Genomic DNA, 18,644 nt, shown 5'->3' with positions numbered 1-18,644 from the left:
ATTTTGTATCTATACTTACGAAAGCCTTTATGCTCCGGTACTGTTAGATGGGATAGGCAATGAAAGACATTAGAGCTTTTTAAACGACGCTTATACAACAAACTGATTTTTAGAAATTCACCAACATTCTGTACATTTGGATATATTTACATTTATTTGAACACGCTTCCTCCTCTCCCGCCTTCCAGGAAGAGTAATGGGAAGATCGTACTCTCACATGCCGCCGCACGGTGGAAAGGACGGTCTGAGCGAAGCTGGGGCACCATCGGAAGACACTAGTGCACTGGTGAGCTCAGAGGCCCATGAAGAAGGGAGGACTGGAGACGTGTCCCATTTCCCCTATGTGGAGTTCACAGGGAAAGACAGCGTGACCTGTGCCACGTGCCAGGGGACAGGACGCATCCCCAGAGGTGAGAACTGATCAGCAGAACCTTCATTGTTATGTAAAGCTCAAATCTAGGATAAAAGTGACCACCCCCCCCCCCCCCAATCTTTATTTAAAGAAAATCTGTACTTAAAACCCGTTCAGGCTATAACCCCTTTTCACCCATATTCTGTACAATGTTCCCCAGCACCCTACTCCCTTTTGAGCGCCACCAGATGAAACCTTGCAAAGCTGGTGGCTCTCCATCCCGACAGTCACAGGCATCACTGGTCCCCACTGACAATTGGGAACCAATCATGGTGGATCCTGAAAATGGGGTTGCTCACTATGTCAGCTGAGACATAATGATTCCATGGAGGCTGAAGGCTGCATTTAAAAAAAATGGACACTTCAGCCTGCAAATGGCACCACTACCAAAAAGCGGCAGTGACATCTGTTTATTGTGGTAATTGTTGGATACAATTAGAGTATTAAAAACCATTTAATAGATTTAAAATACAATTTGTTTTTCAGCCTTTAATTAACAAAACAGAGCAGAGCAAAAGAAAAAAAACAATGTGTGTAATATGCATATTTAGTCATAATGGCATTTTCCTAAAGCAGTGAATGTTACATTCACTGCAGGTGAATCATTCATTGTTTATTAAAACACCACACATTCAACATGAAGATTTGCCTGCAGTGAATGTTTGGTGAATGTGACTTTCTTTGTGTTATAGATATACATCATTGAAGTCTTGCTAAGTTAAAGTGTGTGTAAATCCAAAATCTACAGTACCTTGAAAAAGTATTCACGCCCCTTGACATTTTCCACATTTTGTCTAGTTACAACCAAAAACGTCAATGTATTTTATTGGGATTTTATGTGATAGACCAACACAAAGTGGCACATAATTGTGAAGTAGAAGGAAAATGAGAAATGAGTTTTCTAAATCTTTTACATATAAATATCTTGGATAAAGTTGTGGAGAAGTTTAAAGCAGGGTTAGATTATAAAAAAATCTCCCAAGCTTTGACCATCTCACGGGGCACTGTTCAATCCGTCATCCGAAAATGGAAAGAGTATGACACAACTGCAAACCTACCAAGACATGGCCGTCCACCTAAACTGACATGCCAGGCAAGGAGAGCATTCATCAGAGAAGCAGCCAAGAGGCCCATGGGAACTCTGGAGGAGCTGCAGAGATCCACAGCTCAGGTGGGAGAATCTGTCCTCAGGACAACTATTAGTCGTGCACTCCACAAATCTGGCCTTTATGGAAGAGTGGCAAGAAGAAAGCCATAAGAAGTCCTGTTTGCAGTTTATGAGAAGCCATGTGGGGGACACGGCTAACGTGGAAGAAGGGGCTCTGGTCAGATGAGACCAAAATAGAACTTTTTTGGCCTAAAAGCAAAACGCTATGTGTGGGGGAAAACTAACACTGTGCTGCACCCTGAACACACCATCCCCACCGTGAAACATGGTGGTGGCAGCATCATGTTGTGGGGATGATTTTCTTAAAGCAGGGACAGGGAAGCTGGTCAGAGTTGATGGGAAGATGGATGGAGCCAAATACAGGGCAATCTTAGAAGAAAACCTGTTAGAGTCTGCAAAAGACTTGAGACTGGGGCGGAGGTTCACCTTCCAGCAGGACAACAACCCGAAACATCCAGCCAGAGCTACAATGGAATGGTTTAGATCAAAGCATATTCATGTGTTAGAATGGCCCAGTCACAGTCCAGACCTAAATCCAATGGAGAATCTGTGGCAAGACTTGAAAATTGCTGTTCCCAGATGCTCTCCATCTAATCTGACAGAGCTTGGGGGATTCTGCAAAGAAGAATGGGCAGAAATGTCCATCTCTAGATGTGCAAAGCTGGGAGAGACATTCCCAAAAAGACTTGCAGCTGGAATTACAGAGAAAGGGGGTCCTACAAAGTATTGACTCCGGGGGGCTGAATACAAATGCCGCCACACTTTTCACAGATTTATTTGTAACACATATTGAAAACCATTTCTCATTTTCCTTCTACTTCACAATTATGTGCCACTTTGTGTTGGTCTATCACAGTGGTCGGCAAGCCGCGGCTCGCGAGCCACATGCGGCTCTTTACCCAGTCTAATGCGGCTCTTCTGTGTGCCGGGCGCCTGCTCCCCTCCCTCCTCTCGGTCGGCCGCTCCCCTGCCTCCTCTCGGTTGGCAGCCCCAAAAGTCCGCGCGGACCTTTTAATCCGGCTTGCGGATGTGGCTGTCAGGATGTGTGTAGGCGGGGCAGCGTGCCGAACGTGAGGGGAGGGGAGCTAGGCTCCTCTCACAGTCCGCCCTGAAGACCCGAACGGCGCGGGAAGACAGCGAGAGGAACGCAAAAGGTAAGTGAATTGACACGGGGGACTTGGCTTACTAGAAGGGGGGGGGGGAATAGTACTGTGGGGGATGAAATACTATATGAGGGATGAATTACTTTATGAGGGATGAAATACTATATGGGGGGATGAAATACTATATGGGGGATGAATTACTATATCAGGGATGAATTACTATATGAGGGATGAAATACTATATGGGGGGATGAAATACTATATGGGGGGATGAAATACTATATGGGGGGATGAATTACTATATGAGGGATGAAATACTATATGGGGGGATGAAATACTATATGAGGGATGAAATACTATATGGGGGATGAATTACTATATGAGGGATGAATTACTGTATGAGGGATGAAATACTATATGGGGGGATGAAATACTATATGAGGGATGAAATACTATATGAGGGGATGAAATACTATATGGGGGGATGAAATACTATATGGGGGATGAAATACTATATGAGGGATGAAATACTATATGAGGGATGAAATACTATATGAGGGATGAATTACTATATGAGGGATGAAATACTATATGGGGGGATGAAATACTATATGGGGGGATGAAATACTATATGGGGGGATGAAATACTATATGAGGGATGAATTACTATATGAGGGATGAAATACTATATGGGGGGATGAAATACTATATGGGGGGATGAAATACTATATGAGGGATGAATTACTATATGGGGGGATGAAATACTATATGAGGGATGAATTACTATATGAGGGATGAAATACTATATGAGGGATGAAATACTATATGGGGGGATGAAATACTATATGAGGGATGAAATACTATATGGGGGGATGAAATACTATATGAGGGATGAAATACTATATGAGGGATGAATTACTATATGGGGGATGAAATACTATATGAGGGATGAAATACTATATGGGGGATGAAATACTATATGGGGGATGAAATACTATACGGGGGATGAAATACTATACGGGGGATGAAATACTATACGAGGGATGAAATACTATACGGGGGATGAATTGCTATGGGGGATGAATTACTATATGGGGGATGAATTACTATGGGGGATGAATTACTATATGGAGGATGAATTACTATATGGGGGATGAATTACTATATGGGGGATGAATTACTATGGGGGATGAATTACTATGGGGGATGAATTACACTATGGGGGATGAATTACACTATGGGGGATGAATTACTATATGGGGGATGAATTACTATGGGGGATGAATTACTATATGGGAGATGTATTTTCAGTTTTAAAAATGTGGCTCTCAAAATAAATTTCAATCATGGTTTTGGCGAGATTTGGCTCAGTTGAAAAAAAAGGTTGCCCACCACTGGTCTATCACATCAAATCCCAATAAAATACATTTATGTTTTTGGTTGTAACATGACAAAATGTGGAAAATTTTGAGGGGTAGGAATACTTTTTCAAAGCACTGTATTTCACGCTATATTTTGTATCATGCCACACTGTATACAGTTTTCAAATCGTGGTGCAAATCGTTTTTTTCTAATTTTATTTTTCATGTTTTTCTGGAATGTTTTAACAGGTAATTTTTTTTAAAAATGTTTTCTTGTGTAATGTTTTTTTTAATCATATTTAATTTAGAATTGTTTTTACAGTTTTAATATAATATGAAAAATTACATTAATTTTAATATACTATACATTTTTATTATACTTTTTGTTATTTTTGTAAATTTGTTACAAAGTTTCTTATCTGGAGATCCTGCCAGGTATTTATTTCAGGTACTTATATAGCTCTGTCAATTTACGCAGCACTTTACATAGATATTGTACATTCACATCAGTCCCTAACCCTCAAGGGGCGTACAATCTAAGGTCCCTAACTCACATTCATGTATACACATACTAGGGACAATTTATACAGGAGCCAATTAACTTATCAGCATGTCTTTGGAGTGTGGGAGGAAACCGGAGTACCTGGAGGAAACCCACGCAGGCACAGGGAGAACATGCAAACTCCAGGCAGGTGGTGTCGTGGCTGGGATTCGAACCAACGACCCTAGTACTGCCAGGCGGAAGTTCTAACCATTTAGCCACTGTGTTGCCTATAGCACGTCCTGTTTCAGGTGATCATGCCTCACTACTGGCAGCAGTGTTGTCAGCCTGATGCATGCTCCAGTTGGCCATTGAGTTGCCTATTATTTAGCCGATGGTGAATTGAAGACACATCCTCAGCATGCTTTCAAACCACTGTTAATTGTAAGTCAGCAGCTAGGCCTTGTCAACCTGTAAGTGGCAAGATCCATGTATACAGTGAAGCATGATACTAAACAGTGTAAAGGGAAAAGAAAATGTACATGCCCTTTAACCATTTGCCGCCCGCCCTATGGCCGAATGGCGGCCAGCAATTGTCATCAGCGTTCCGTGTTTTAGTTTGGGTACAATGTTGTATGACCGCGCAATTGTCATTCAAAGTGTGAGAGCGCTGAAACCTGAAAACTGGCCTGGGCAGGAAGGTGTAAAATTGCCCGGTATTGAATTGGTTAAATGAGACCGCTTTGGCCTGGACATCTCTGGTTTGGAGAGGGTTAATCAGAAATCAGAACTTTAACTATGTTTTGAATTCAACAAGCCGGACTTGTTTCCAGAACACGGTGTACATACACGGCCCATTGAAATGAGTGTGATTCAGGTGAGTGAACATTTGGCAGGCCAAGCTGACCTTCATAGCTCCCTGTGCCTCTCCCCACCATTTGTCAGTTGTGTTTAATCAGTCACCTTTTGATATGTTGGCAGGTTTTGTATCGGCTGCGTCCTGATGTTTGGCTGTGTGATGTGTCTTCGGTTCCTCGGAATAATGCTTAAAGCCGAAATTTTTAGATAAATACCTTTTTGTTTTCAAAAGAGATCCTATCTTAGACCCAGTTGTTTCATCACTTGGTCTGTGTGTTTCTCTATGCATTTCAGGCAGATCATGGTTGATGGGAGAGGGGCCAGCAGAGTGCTTTACATAGCTTCCTGAAAACTTCACAGCCCCCTGCCTCAGTACTCTTCTCGAGAGTCCTCAGTCCTGATGCAAGGAGGGGGCTGGTTCTTGAGAGGAGTTAGGCAAATATCTAAATGCCTTTCTGGGTGGGTATCAGTCTAGATGAGTGAGTGTTCCTAGGCAGAATGCATTTGTATGTGCACTGCCCTAAGTAACACCCATGTGTAATACTGCGCCTCCATGGTTGAATTGAAATCCAATAAATGAAGGTTGGGGAAGAAAGTGCTAGATGACGCTGGACGTCCTCCAGCCAGGAAATGAGGCGGAGCTCTATCTGACTTGCAGCTTCTAATGCACATTGTGTCCAATGACACAGCTGATCACAAAGTAATTACAGTTGCCGGTTATCGGCAGCACTCTCCTTACACTGTCACAGCGTGAGCAAAGTACTGCCAATAACCGGCAAGTGTCACAGAGGACATCTACACTGATAATCAGGGCACTGATTATCAACGCAGCTCCAAAAGTGCCCAGCAGTGCCACCAGTCAGTGCGGCGTCATTAGTGCCTGTTCATCAATTCCCATCAGTGCCGCATATCGGTGCAGCCTCATCGGTGCGCAGCCTCATCGGTGCCGCATATCGATGCACAGCCTCATTGGTGCCGCATATCGATGCACAGCCTCATTGGTGCCGCATATCGGTGCAGCCTCGTCGGTGCCGCATATCGGTGCGCAGCCTCATCACTGACGCAGATCGGTGCGCAGCCTCATCACTGACGCAGATCGGTGCGCAGCCTCGTCGGTGCCGCATATCGGTGCGCAGCCTCGTCGGTGCCGCATATCGGTGCGCAGCCTCGTCGGTGCCGCATATCGGTGCGCAGCCTCGTCGGTGCCGCATATCGGTGCGCAGCCTCGTCGGTGCCGCATATCGGTGCGCAGCCTCGTCGGTGCCGCATATCGGTGCGCAGCCTCGTCGGTGCCGCATATCGGTGCGCAGCCTCGTCGGTGCCGCATATCGGTGCGCAGCCTCGTCGGTGCCGCATATCGGTGCGCAGCCTCGTCGGTGCCGCATATCGGTGCGCAGCCTCGTCGGTGCCGCATATCGGTGCGCAGCCTCGTCGGTGCCGCATATCGGTGCGCAGCCTCGTCGGTGCCGCATATCGGTGCGCAGCCTCGTCGGTGCCGCATATCGGTGCGCAGCCTCATCGGTGCCGCATATCGGTGCGCAGCCTCAGCGGTGCCGCATATCGGTGCGCAGCCTCATCAACGCACATCAGTCAAGGAGAAAATTTACCTGTTTGCAAAATTTTATAATCAAAACAAAGAAAAACTTTTTTTTTTTTTATTTTTTGTTTATAGTGCAAAAAATAAAAAACCCCAGTGGTGATTAAATACCACCAAAGAAAGCTCTATTTGTGTGGGAAAAAATTATAAAAATTGCATATGGGTACAGCGTTGCATGACCGCGCAATTGTCAAAGTGCAACAGCACTGAAAGCTGAAATTGGCCTGGGCAGGAAGTGGGGATAAGTGCCCGGTAGGCGAGGGGTTAAGCAGTATTTACCAGAACCAAAAAAACAACCAAACCGTGCAAGACGGCCAACAATTTGTCATTCTGCTCCGTTGGTGAGGGGAGGTCATCTCAATCTAATTGGCTGTTTTTAAAGATATATTTAAACAGTGTTAAACCCAAAAGACAACATTTATGATATTGCAGCTTACCAATTCTTAGATGTGATGGCTGCATTCGTTTTCTTTTTTTAGTCTTTATTTCCTTTATTTTCATCTGGTGATCCAGTAAGTCTGTTTTTTTTTCTTTTTAACCACCTCCCGTCCTGCTGTTGTATATAAACAGCCGGACAGTGGCAGTGCAGGGTCGGGTGGCAGTTTATGAACGGCCTTCCCGCACCCTGCTTGTGCGCGCTCCCTGGGAGCGCACAGCACCGCCATCCGGTGCCTGCTGTGTCCTCCGGACACAGTGAAACGCCGATCGTCGGACGGGACCTCTTTACGAGGTCCCGATCATGTGATCACTGATTGGCCAATCAGTGATCACATGCAGAGTAGTAAGCAAGATGTCACTTCTGACATCATTGCTTACTGCGTGTGAAATCTGAATGATCACAGAGGTTACATGGTACAGGGCTATTCACAACAGCCTTGTACCCTGTGACATGCTGTGACCAATCACAGCTCACTCAGTAGTTCTCAATGGCTGCAAGAATGCAGACAGAGAGAAAGAGAAATTATTGCTTTTACATCCTCTATTGGGGTGTAAAAGCAATCAGTGTAAAAAAAAAAAAAAAAAATCTTCATCACCCTCCACAAGTAGTACAGTGTCACCATGGTGACACTGTACTGCTAGGGTGACAGTATGTTAAAAAAAGAAAACCCCAAAAAACACATAAATAATATAAAAATGTTTAAAAATTGTAATTTTTGGTTATAAACTAATTTGGCTTATTTTTTTTTTTATTTTTTTTTTTTACTAAAAAGATAACTGAATAAATTTTGGCCAAGATTTATGATGAAATATTATTTATTTGCAAAATTTTATAAGAAAAACACTTTTTTTCAAAATTTTTGGACATTTTCATTTACATAGCAAAAAAAATAAAAATCCCAGTGGTGAATAAGTACCACCAAAATAAAGCTTTATCTGTCTCAACAAAATGGTAAAAAAATTCATATGGGTACAGTGTTGCATGACCGCGCAGTTGTCATTCAAAATGTGATAGCACTGAAAGCTGAAAATTGCCCTGGACAGGAAGGGGGTAAAAGTGTCCGGACAGGAAGTGGCTAAAAACAACAGGCTGTCCTGCAGATGTAGCAGTTAGAGGGTTGAGACAAGCCATTTACCATTGGTTTGGCTGAAGTTGGGGTTTAATACATAAACTAGTGACCACATAAAAGTTGCTTTTGCCTTGGAAGTGTGGTCACTAATGCTAAAGAGCCCCTGTTTCTGCAAAGCCCCTTCATCTGTATCCAGTAGCCGGCACGGAGTCGCTTTGGAATCAGTATGCTGGGAAGAGCGGGTATAATGGAGCGAATGCGATTAGAAACACATCATTTAGCTTTTAGGATGTTTACACGCTATGATTGAGCAGAGTGCCAGTGTTAATTGGATGCGTTTGGCGGTTTGGTCACATGATCTTACAGTGTGTGCATTTTGTAAACGGCGATCTCTTTCCCTGTATCTATTGCAGTGTCATCATTTTTCTTTTTGATTTTGTGGCTTGTCATGCTGCATTATCCTGCTCGTCATAAATAGTGTATCAGCCCATATAATGTATACAGGACGTAATGTGTGTGTATTGTCCAGGGACTACACTGGGGTCCCAATCTATCCCTCCTAACCCTCTTGTATTGAACTGTATTGTTGCTGTATTGTCTCCCGTTATCTACTTATCCCGCATGACAATCTACTTGTCCAGAGAAAAAAAAAAATCTATTTTCTCCAAAACTGTCTTTAAATCTGATTTGCGTTCGGAATGTCTGGGACTTTTAGAATCAAAAGGGGCTCTATGGCGACTTAAACGTTTAATTTTTTTTAACATTGCGCTGTATTAATATTATTATACAGGATTTATATAGCGCCAACAGTTTGCTCAGCGCTTTACAATATAATGGGAGACAATACAGCAACAATATAGTTCAATACAAGAGGGTTAGGAGGGCCCTGATCCTGGGAGCTTACAATCTAGGAGGGAGGGGCTAGTGGTACAAAAGGTAGTAACTGTGGGGGATGGACTGGTTGGAAGAGTAGAAGATTCCATTATTAGCTGAGGGCAGGATAGGCTTCCCTGAAGAGATAGGTTTTCAGAGATCGCCTAATCGTGAGCAGAGTAGGCGATAGTCTGATACATTGGGGTAGAGAGTTCCAGAGGATGGAGGAAGCTCTGGAGAAGTCCTAGAGACAAGCATGGGAGGAGGAGACAAGGGAGCTAGAGAGCAGGAGGTCATGGGAGGAGCAGAGAGGATGGTTTGGGTGATATTTGGAGACAAGATCGGTGATGTAATTTGGGGCCGAGTTATAAATGGTTTTATATGTGATTGTTAATGTTTTGAATTTTATCCGTTGGGCAATGGGAAGCCAGTGGAGGGATTGGCAGAGAGGGGTGGAGGACACTGAATGGAAGCCAGTGGAGGGATTGGCAGAGAGGGGTGGAGGACACTGAATGGAAGCCAGTGGAGGGATTGGCAGAGAGGGGTGGAGGACACTGAATGGAAGCCAGTGGAGGGATTGGCAGAGAGGGGTGGAGGCCAGTGGAGGGATTGGCAGAGAGGGGTGGAGGCCAGTGGAGGGATTGGCAGAGAGGGGTGGAGGCCAGTGGAGGGATTGGCAGAGAGGGGTGGAGGCCAGTGGAGGGATTGGCAGAGAGGGGGGGCAGATACGGAACGGTTAGTAAAGTGGATGAGTCTGGCAGCAGCATTCATGATAGACTGAAGAGGGGATAGCCTGCGATGAGGTCGGCCAATGAGGAGGGAGTTACAATAGTCAAGGCGAGAGATAACCAGGGAGGGAATAAGTTGCTTAGTGATTTCCGAGGTTAGGAACGGCGTATCTTGGAGATGTTACGGAGGTGAAGTCTACAAGATTTATACAGCGATTGGATTGGATATCTCCTCCTCCCCTCCCTGCATATCTCCCGCACTGCAATGTAAAATAAAAAGCACACCAACCTTGCGCATTACCTCAATACAAAACTGATTTTATGAACATGAGATATATATACTCACAAACAAAGCAGTAAAACAAGCGTATAAGATCCTGAAAGGAACATTGAAGTGCAAGACCAATGCGAGGCACATCAAGGGGGGAGACTGTAAGTTCCTCTGACGCATATCGAATGGGGTCCCTTCTTCCTACAGAGCTCCAAGGAAGAAGGGGCCCCCTTCGAAACGCGTCAGTGAACTTTGGCACCGTGGTGGACTTTGTGAAGGGAATCGGGCGGCAGCAGTGCCATCCAAATGCTTTCACTTTACAGGGGAGCTCTGCTGCTTGACTACAGCAGGGCTAACATGTGTTGGGCGATACAAATTCAACACCCCTGTGTAAGTTTTATATATTTATTGCCCTCTTATCACTTACAATAGTTTGTGTCGCCAGCCTTTCAGAATGTGTTCCAGCATCCATTTATATGCATTCCAAAGCTGGCAGGTGTGCATGGAAAACCGGGATATGCTGTATATCCACTTGAAGACCCACTAACGTACATATACATTACGGGTTTCAATTGGGATATCGGAATGATGCCTGCAGTTGCATCGTCCCAATATCGTTTCTTTTTGCCGGCGGCCGGCTTTTTTGTAAAAGGCATCCAAGCAGCTAATTAATTGCTTGCTTGATTTTACAGGTGGCAGGAGGGGTTGCACGCCCCCCCCCCCGTTCCCCTCCAGCTGCCCACCGGTGCCTCTGTGGGAACTCCATCCCACCTGAGAACCAGGTACTGAGGCTGGCGATTTCACAAGCTTACCATAGAGCCCTTGGAGGACAGGAAGGTCTTCGGTGAGCTATGTGGTATATGAAGCTGGAAGCGACGAGTGCTGTTGTAACCTTGTTTCCCCGGAAGTAAACGGCGCCATTTTTAAATCTGGAGAGTAATTGATCATCAATCATGATGTGATCAGATCCTTTTAGGGAAGAGAAGAGGTCTGGGGTCTAATCCCCACATCTTTCCATAAAGAGTACCTGTCACTGCCTATTGCTGTCACAAGTGATGTTGACATTCCTTGTGAAAGTAATACAAATTATTAAGAGAAAAAAAAAAAAGAATGTAAAACAGAGTGTAAAAAAATAAAATTTAAAATGCCCTCATTCTCGCGTGCAAAGACGAACACACACGGTTCCACACTCCTACATAAACAGTGATTGCACCACACCTGGGAGGTATTGCCATGAATGCAAGAGCAATAATTCTAGCACCAGACTACCTCTGTAATTCTAAACTGCTAACCTGTAAAGGCTTATAAATTGTTATAAAATGGAGATTTGTAAATACTTCATTTTGCTCACCCGTGCAGACCTGTAGCAGTATTTCTGCTATAGAGTGGATGGGAAGCGGTTAAGTGGATATTATCTGCTTAGTGACCGTCTGCCCGCAATATACTGTGAATGGCGGGCTGCTGTAGGCAAAGCGACATACACGTGCGTCACTGCCTGCTCTGGATTTCGTGATTTTTTGTGATTGTGCACAGTGGGAGCCTGTTGTAAATCACTAACATTGGGCGGCCAGTGGGAAGAATGCGACCGCTTCCATTGGGCGGCCAGCGGGAAGAATGCCACCGCTTCCATTGGGCGGCCAGTGGGAAGAATGCGACCGCTTCCATTGGGCGGCCAGCGGGAAGAATGCCACCGCTTCCATTGGGCGGCCAGTGGAAAGAATGCCACCGCTTCCATTGGGCGGCCAGCGGGAAGAATGCCACCGCTTCTATTGGGCGGCCAGCGGGAAGAATGCCACCGCTTCTATTGGGCGGCCAGCGGGAAGAATGCCACCGCTTCTATTGGGCGGCCAGCGGGAAGAATGCCACCGCTTCTATTGGGCGGCCAGCGGGAAGAATGCCACCGCTTCTATTGGGCGGCCAGCGGGAAGAATGCCACCGCTTCTATTGGGCGGCCAGCGGGAAGAATGCAGCAGCTTCCATTGGGCGGCCAGCGGGAAGAATGCGACCGCTTCCATTGGGCGGCCAGTGGGAATTTCTGACACATGTCTTATTCCTTGCTCTAGTTGAGATCTTTCTCCTGAGATCAGCCCCCACCCCCACTGCCATAATCTTCCAGTGTGACAGGGGTTAATAGAATCAAGGGACCTGCCATATGCACTCATCAAGAGTGCCAACTATGGCTGCTTTTTCCACCCCCCTCTCCTGCAATCATAGAAGTTGTACTACAGGTTATATGAATGAAATGTGATCGATGAATGGATAACAGGTGGATGAATGAAAGGTTAGCCTCCTCCATCCATAGATCCCATTTAATTCATACAACCTGTAGCACAACTTCTTTGAATCGAGGAGGGGGCGGAAAGGTTGAGCTTAGTTGTTTCTCTTGGTGAATGCATATGGTAGGTTAACCAACGCTGCGCTGGAAGATTAACAGAGTCAAGGGAACCTGCCATATGCACTCAAGAGTGCTGGATATTTCTGCCCTTCTCCTTCATTCATAACCATGCTACAGCATCTATGAATACAACATGGTTTGTGAATGGAGGAAGTGGACTTTTTTATTCATTCGCCCGTCCTCCACTCATAGATTGAGTTTCATTCATAGAAGCTATAGTACAGCTTCTGTGAATGGAGGAGGAAAGGACAGCCATAGTTGGACACTCTTGTGGAGTTCATATCACAGGTAACTGACAGGACGCACCGTCAGATTACTAAAGCAGGAGCCATCAGCACATGGGACACATCGCACTGCTAACAACATCTCTTGTGATCATTTATTTTATTTAAACTTTGCTTTTAAGATGGACACCTTACCTTTCATTTATTTCTTTCCTCTTTTTTTAAGTTTTTCAACTATCTCTTTTACCTTAGGCCGTGAAAATCAGCTCGTGGCTTTGATACCGTACAGCGACCAGAGGCTGCGTCCGAGAAGAACGTAAGTCAAGTCAGTTTGTACAAATCAAAAATATCAGTTTGGAGTTTGAAAAAGCTAACGGTGTCATCACTGCTGATGAATGATGTTTATCATTTTCTCCAAATGTAGTTGTAGTCTATTTCTGTAACTTTCAACAACCTTTCACATCAGTCGTAATTTAGAGAAATGTACAATCTATAATTGGGATGAATTTCTGAAAACCATACTGTACTTGATTCCCAATCCCCTGGATTGCACAATTCGCTGCAGATCAGAGAGCATCAGAAAATTGGTGAATGTGTTGATCTCAATTTCTGCTGATCTTTTAGCCCCACCACAGTCCTACAGATGTAGCAATGGGACCAGTTTGGTTGGATGACGATTATCCTACCACAATGTGTTTGAATGAGGATGGAAAACCCAGCCAAATAGACAAAACCCATTACTGGCAGATAGAGTTCCTTGTGGGAATTGAACATAGAACCCCAGAGGTGCAAGGCAAGAGTGATAATTGAAGGCCAGTTTGTATGAAACCGTAAAGGACTGTTCAACTTGTCCAGCTAAGTACACTCCAGGTGCAATAAACCAACTAAATGTGTACAAACTCTTACATTAAAAAAACAGCGACAGCCTGAGTAGAAAAACCTGACCTTTGCCAGCATGCTGCAGAGAAGGATCCTTGCTCTCTGTGTGGTAACAGTAGTTTCTCTACTGTGTCAGTGCCAGAAGTCCCTTGTCATCTGTTCCAATCCCAACCAGGACACAGTCTGCATGACGTTTGCATGTTCTCCTTGTGCTTGCATGGCTTTTCTGCGGGTACACTGTTTTTCTCCTTGTCAGAGTCTCCTTTGGTACCTTGGCTTCCTACATGTGCATTTGTCAATTTCTTTTGGGAACTGCAGTTTTCTTGTATAGATTTACTCTCTCTTATTTTCCTCCTTGTGTTTTGTGTCGGTTTCCTCCAGGTACCCTGGTTACCTCCTTGCGCTTGCATGGTTTCCTTCCTGTGCATGCATGAATTTCCTCTGGGTTATCCAGTTTCTTTGCATGGATTTCATCCCTGTGTTTACATGGGTTTTCTCCAGAGAACCTGGCTTCCTCCCTGTGCTTGCATGGGTTTCCTTCAGGTACCTTGGCTTCCTCCTTATGCTTGTGTGGGTTTCCTCTCGGAACCCTGGATTCTACCTGTGCCTGCATGGATTTTTGCTGGGTTATCCAGTTTTTTGCATGGATTTCATCCCTGGCTTCCTCCCTGTGCTTGCATGGGTTTCCTTCAGGTACCTTGGCTTCCTCCTTATGCTTGTGTGTTTCCTCTCGGAACCCTGGATTCTACCTGTGCCTGCATGGATTTTCGCTGGGTTATCCAGTTTCCTTGCATGGATTTATTCTTGGCTTCATCCCTGTTCTTACATGGGTTTCCTCCGGAGAGCTGGCTTCCTCCCTGTGCTTGCATGGGTTTTCTCCAGGTACCTTGGATTCCTCCTTATGCTTGTGTGGGTTTCCTCTCGGAACCCTGGATTTCTCCCTTTGCTTGCAAGGATTTTCTCTGGGTTATCTGGGTTCCTTGCATGGATTTCATCCCTGTTTTGCTCCTTCTGCTTGCTTTTGGCTTCCTCTGGGTACTCTGGTTTCCTCCCTGTGCTTGCATGGGTTTCCTCCTGGTACCCTGGCTTCCTTTCTGTGTTCCCTAGCTTCCTCACTGTTTTGCATGGGTTTCCTCCAAGTACCTTGGTTTTCTCCCTTTGCTTACATAGATTTCCTCTGGGTTATCCGGGTTCCTTGCATGCATTTCATCCCTTTTTTTGTTTTTTTTGTTTCTCCTTTTTGTGCTTGTGTGAATTTCCTCTGGGTTATTCAGTTTCCTTCATGGATTTCATCCCTGGTTTTCTCCTTGTGCTTGCTTTGATTTCCTCCAGGTACCCTGTTTTCCTCCCTGTGCTTGCATGGATTTCCTCTGAGTTATCCAGGTTATCCTTGCATGGATTTCAACCCTGGTTTTCTCCATTGTGCTTGCTTTTGTTTCCTGGTTTCCTCCATGTTTTGTGTGTGTTTCCTCCAAGGTACCTTGCTTTTCCTCCTGTGCTTGCATGGATTTACTTCTACTTATCTGGGTTCCTTGCATAAATTTCATCCCTGTGCTTGCTTTTGGCTTCCTCTGGGTTCTCTGGTTTCCTCGCTCTGCTTGCATGAGTTTCCTCTGGGTTATCCGGGTTCCACGATTACATTTTATCCCTAGTTCTCTCCTTTTTTGCTTGTGTGAATTCCCTCCGGGTATCCTGGGGTCTTCCCTGTGCTTCTATGGGTTTTCTCCGGGTATCCTGGTTTCTTCCCCGTGCTTGTATGGGTTTTCTCCGGGTATCCTGGTTTCTTCCCCGCGCGTGTGTATTTGCTATGGACACCCCAGTTTCCTGCCTTTTTTGCTTCTTTGTATTTCCTCCTGGTACTCCCAGTTTCCTTAAACATGTTGGTAGGTTAATTGGATCCTGTCTAAATTGGATGTAGATGTGTAAAGGACCTTAGACTGTAATCTCATCGAGGACAGAGACTGATATTAATGTACAGTATGTAAAGTCTTGCATAAATTGCCAGTGATCTAAAAATACCTATAATTAAAAATAAATGTATTTATTACATGTACTTCTATAGCGCCATCAATTTACGCAGCTCTTTTTATTTATTTATTTATATATATATATATATATTTTAATACATTCACATCAGTCCCTGCTCTCAAGGAGCGTACAGTTTAAGGTCCTTAACCCACATTCATGGGCCAATTCAGGGCTAATTTAGACAGGAGCCAATTAACCTACCAGCATTTTGAGTGTTGGCTGAAACTGGAGTACCCAAGGGAAAGCCGTGCAGGGAGAACATGCAAACTCCAAGCAGGTAGTGCCATGGTTTGTATTTGAACCAATGACCCTGCTGCTACCTGTTGGAAGTGCTAACCACGTAGCCATGAATATTGCAGAGATTTAGTACTTCTTTTTTTCCTTTTTTTTTTTTTTTTTTTTTTTTTTTTTTTAAGGTCCAGGCATACACATTTAGGGAAAAAGAGACTACCTAGCAATACTAATTGTAGAAATGCTTGGTGGTTTCTGGTCTGTCCCAATCAGTTTGTGTTTCTGCTTTCTTGTGTCACTGCACCCCGTGCTTTTCATAAGAAACATCTTCTACAGGAAATGCAGCTTTGTGGTTATCTACAAGTGAGTAAAAGATAACTTCTGCACTAACTAATTTTGGCTGTTTTAAACATGTCAGCAATTTAAAGCCCAACCCTGGCCACAATAAGCTTTTAAAACACATTTAAAAGAGTAACTAAGGGACTAAATTGGGGTCCAAATCTACATGTCACTCATGACAATCTACTTGTCCTGATTAAAAAAAAAAAAAAAAGGAAGGGTTGATGTTTTTATTAGACAGAGGTGCTTTTAGCAATATCCGGGCTTTCAAAAATGAATGGGGCTTTATAGCGACTTCAATGTTTTCAATCACTTGCCCTCCACTCTATAGCAGATGTACTGCTACAGGGCGGCATGGCTGCGCAAAAGTCATGTATGTAAATTTTTGGGTAGGGGGGCGCGCGCGTGCCGCTATTGACTTCTCGGTGATCGTCTGCAAAACTGACAGAGAGACCTGTGTGTAAACCGTACAGGTTTCTCTCCTGTCAGCATGGATATGCTGCTTTGTTTCTTTCTGCACAGCAGAGAGATACAAAGCAGCATGTAAAAAACATGCAGCATTATTTTCGCATAGGATTACTATTCACAGGAGTTTTTGCATTAATCAATGGGAGGTGTTTTTGCCTCTGAAGTCGATGGGAGGTGATTATGCATTGAAATCAGTGGATGTGTTTTTGCATTGAAGTCAACGGGAGGCAGTTGTGGAGAGAGGCAGCGAAATCGCACCTGTGCTGAAATCACACAAAAACCACAATGAAATTGCGATTTCAGTAAACATATGTGAGAACCCAGGCTAAAGAAACTGCTTGTCCATAATTAAAAAAAACAAAAAAACAAACCCACCTGCCCAGCGCCTGGAACTCCATGTCCTGGGCGTCGGTCAATATGATTTTGTGCATCCCTGTTTTAGCTGCTGGCTTTTAACAAAAAGACACTTACCAGTCCAGGATACCAGTGCTGTCTTTACTGGAGCCAATCCTTTGCCGGGTTTTGAATCCCCAGCACCCGCATCCTGGATGTGGGAGCTGGCTGTGAGTTCCAGCTGTGTCAGAACCAGAAGTATCACAATCAAATAGATGAGCTTATGAAGTCAGTAAAAGCAACCTAGCACAAGAATAAAAAATGTATGCAGTATCTACAGTAATGCAAATTTTTTTTTTTTTTAATTTTTGGAAGACCATATCGCCAAAGAGAGAGCCTTGTTAACCATTTGCCACCCGCCCTATGGCCGAATGGCGGGCGGCAAATGTCATCAGCATTCCAGGTGGACGCCATATGGCGTCCTCCCGCACATGCGCAGATTGCGCTCCTGCAGAGCGGCGCAGCGGCGCGATCTGTCACCGGCCGTGTACCTCTGACACGGCCGATGACAGATCTGAGTATCGGCCACGTTGCTGGTACCATGTGACCTGCTGTGGCCAATCACAGCAGGTCACATGACCGTTGTATACAATGGATGGCTTCATTCATGCCATCCATTGTATACTACTGCCTAGTTGTGAATGGTCACAGCTAATCACATGCACATGATTAGCTGTGGCCAAATCACAGCTAAGCACAAAAGAAAAAAAAAAAAAAAAAAACCCTGAATGAATCGATGTCATTCAGGTAAATGCTTGCTTATAGCAAAGTAATTCTTTGCTATAAGCAAATTGTGTAAAATAAAAAAAAAAAAATGATCACTTCCCCAAAGTAGTACAATGTTACTATGGTAACATTGTACTACTTTGGTCATAGTGAAATATGAAAAAAAAAATCTTAAAAAAAAGAAGAAAAATTTAATAAAAAATAAAAAAATATATAATTTTTTTTTTCATACTGTCACCAGTCAGTGTCCCTGATCACCGCCATGCCAGTTATATGATGACGCTGTACTGCACTGGTGACAATATGTAAAAAAAAAATAGTGACACCAATTTTTTTAATTTTTTCATTTTCCGAAAAATTATGACAAAAAAAATACAACTTCAAAAAACTCGCCATGCCTCTTATGAAGTACGTTGGACTGTCTACTTTGCAAAAAGGGGTCATTTGGGGGATATCTGTACTGTTCTGACATTCTTGGACCTCAAGAAATTAGATTGGCTGTCAGTACTTCAGGATTGATCAATATTCAGATCTATACCATAGTTTGGGAACTCTATAACTTTCCTACAAACTAAATAATACATCCTAATTTGGGTTATTT

General features: G+C 44.2%; 1 protein-coding gene across 3 annotated transcripts in view; it reads left to right on the top strand.

Moving 5' to 3' along the window:
• The window catches only part of TMEM106B (transmembrane protein 106B), a 54,329-nt gene that overhangs the window by 18,146 nt on the left and 17,539 nt on the right, over positions 1–18,644 (top strand). For all 3 annotated transcript variants that reach the window (XM_089654584.1, XM_089654583.1, XM_089654585.1), the window contains exons 2-3: positions 189–410; positions 13,232–13,295. In XM_089654584.1, the coding sequence (XP_089510710.1) occupies positions 197–410; positions 13,232–13,295 (278 nt within the window). In that variant the 5' untranslated portion in view covers positions 189–196. The remainder of the gene's footprint in view (positions 1–188; positions 411–13,231; positions 13,296–18,644) is intronic.

The sequence above is a fragment of the Staurois parvus genome, unplaced genomic scaffold (assembly GCF_062004578.1).
Source record: "Staurois parvus isolate SC_StPar_1 unplaced genomic scaffold, SC_StPar_1.0 ptg000779l, whole genome shotgun sequence".
Classification (NCBI taxonomy): Eukaryota; Metazoa; Chordata; class Amphibia; order Anura; family Ranidae; genus Staurois; species Staurois parvus.
This window is presented reverse-complemented; position numbering and strand designations above follow the sequence as displayed.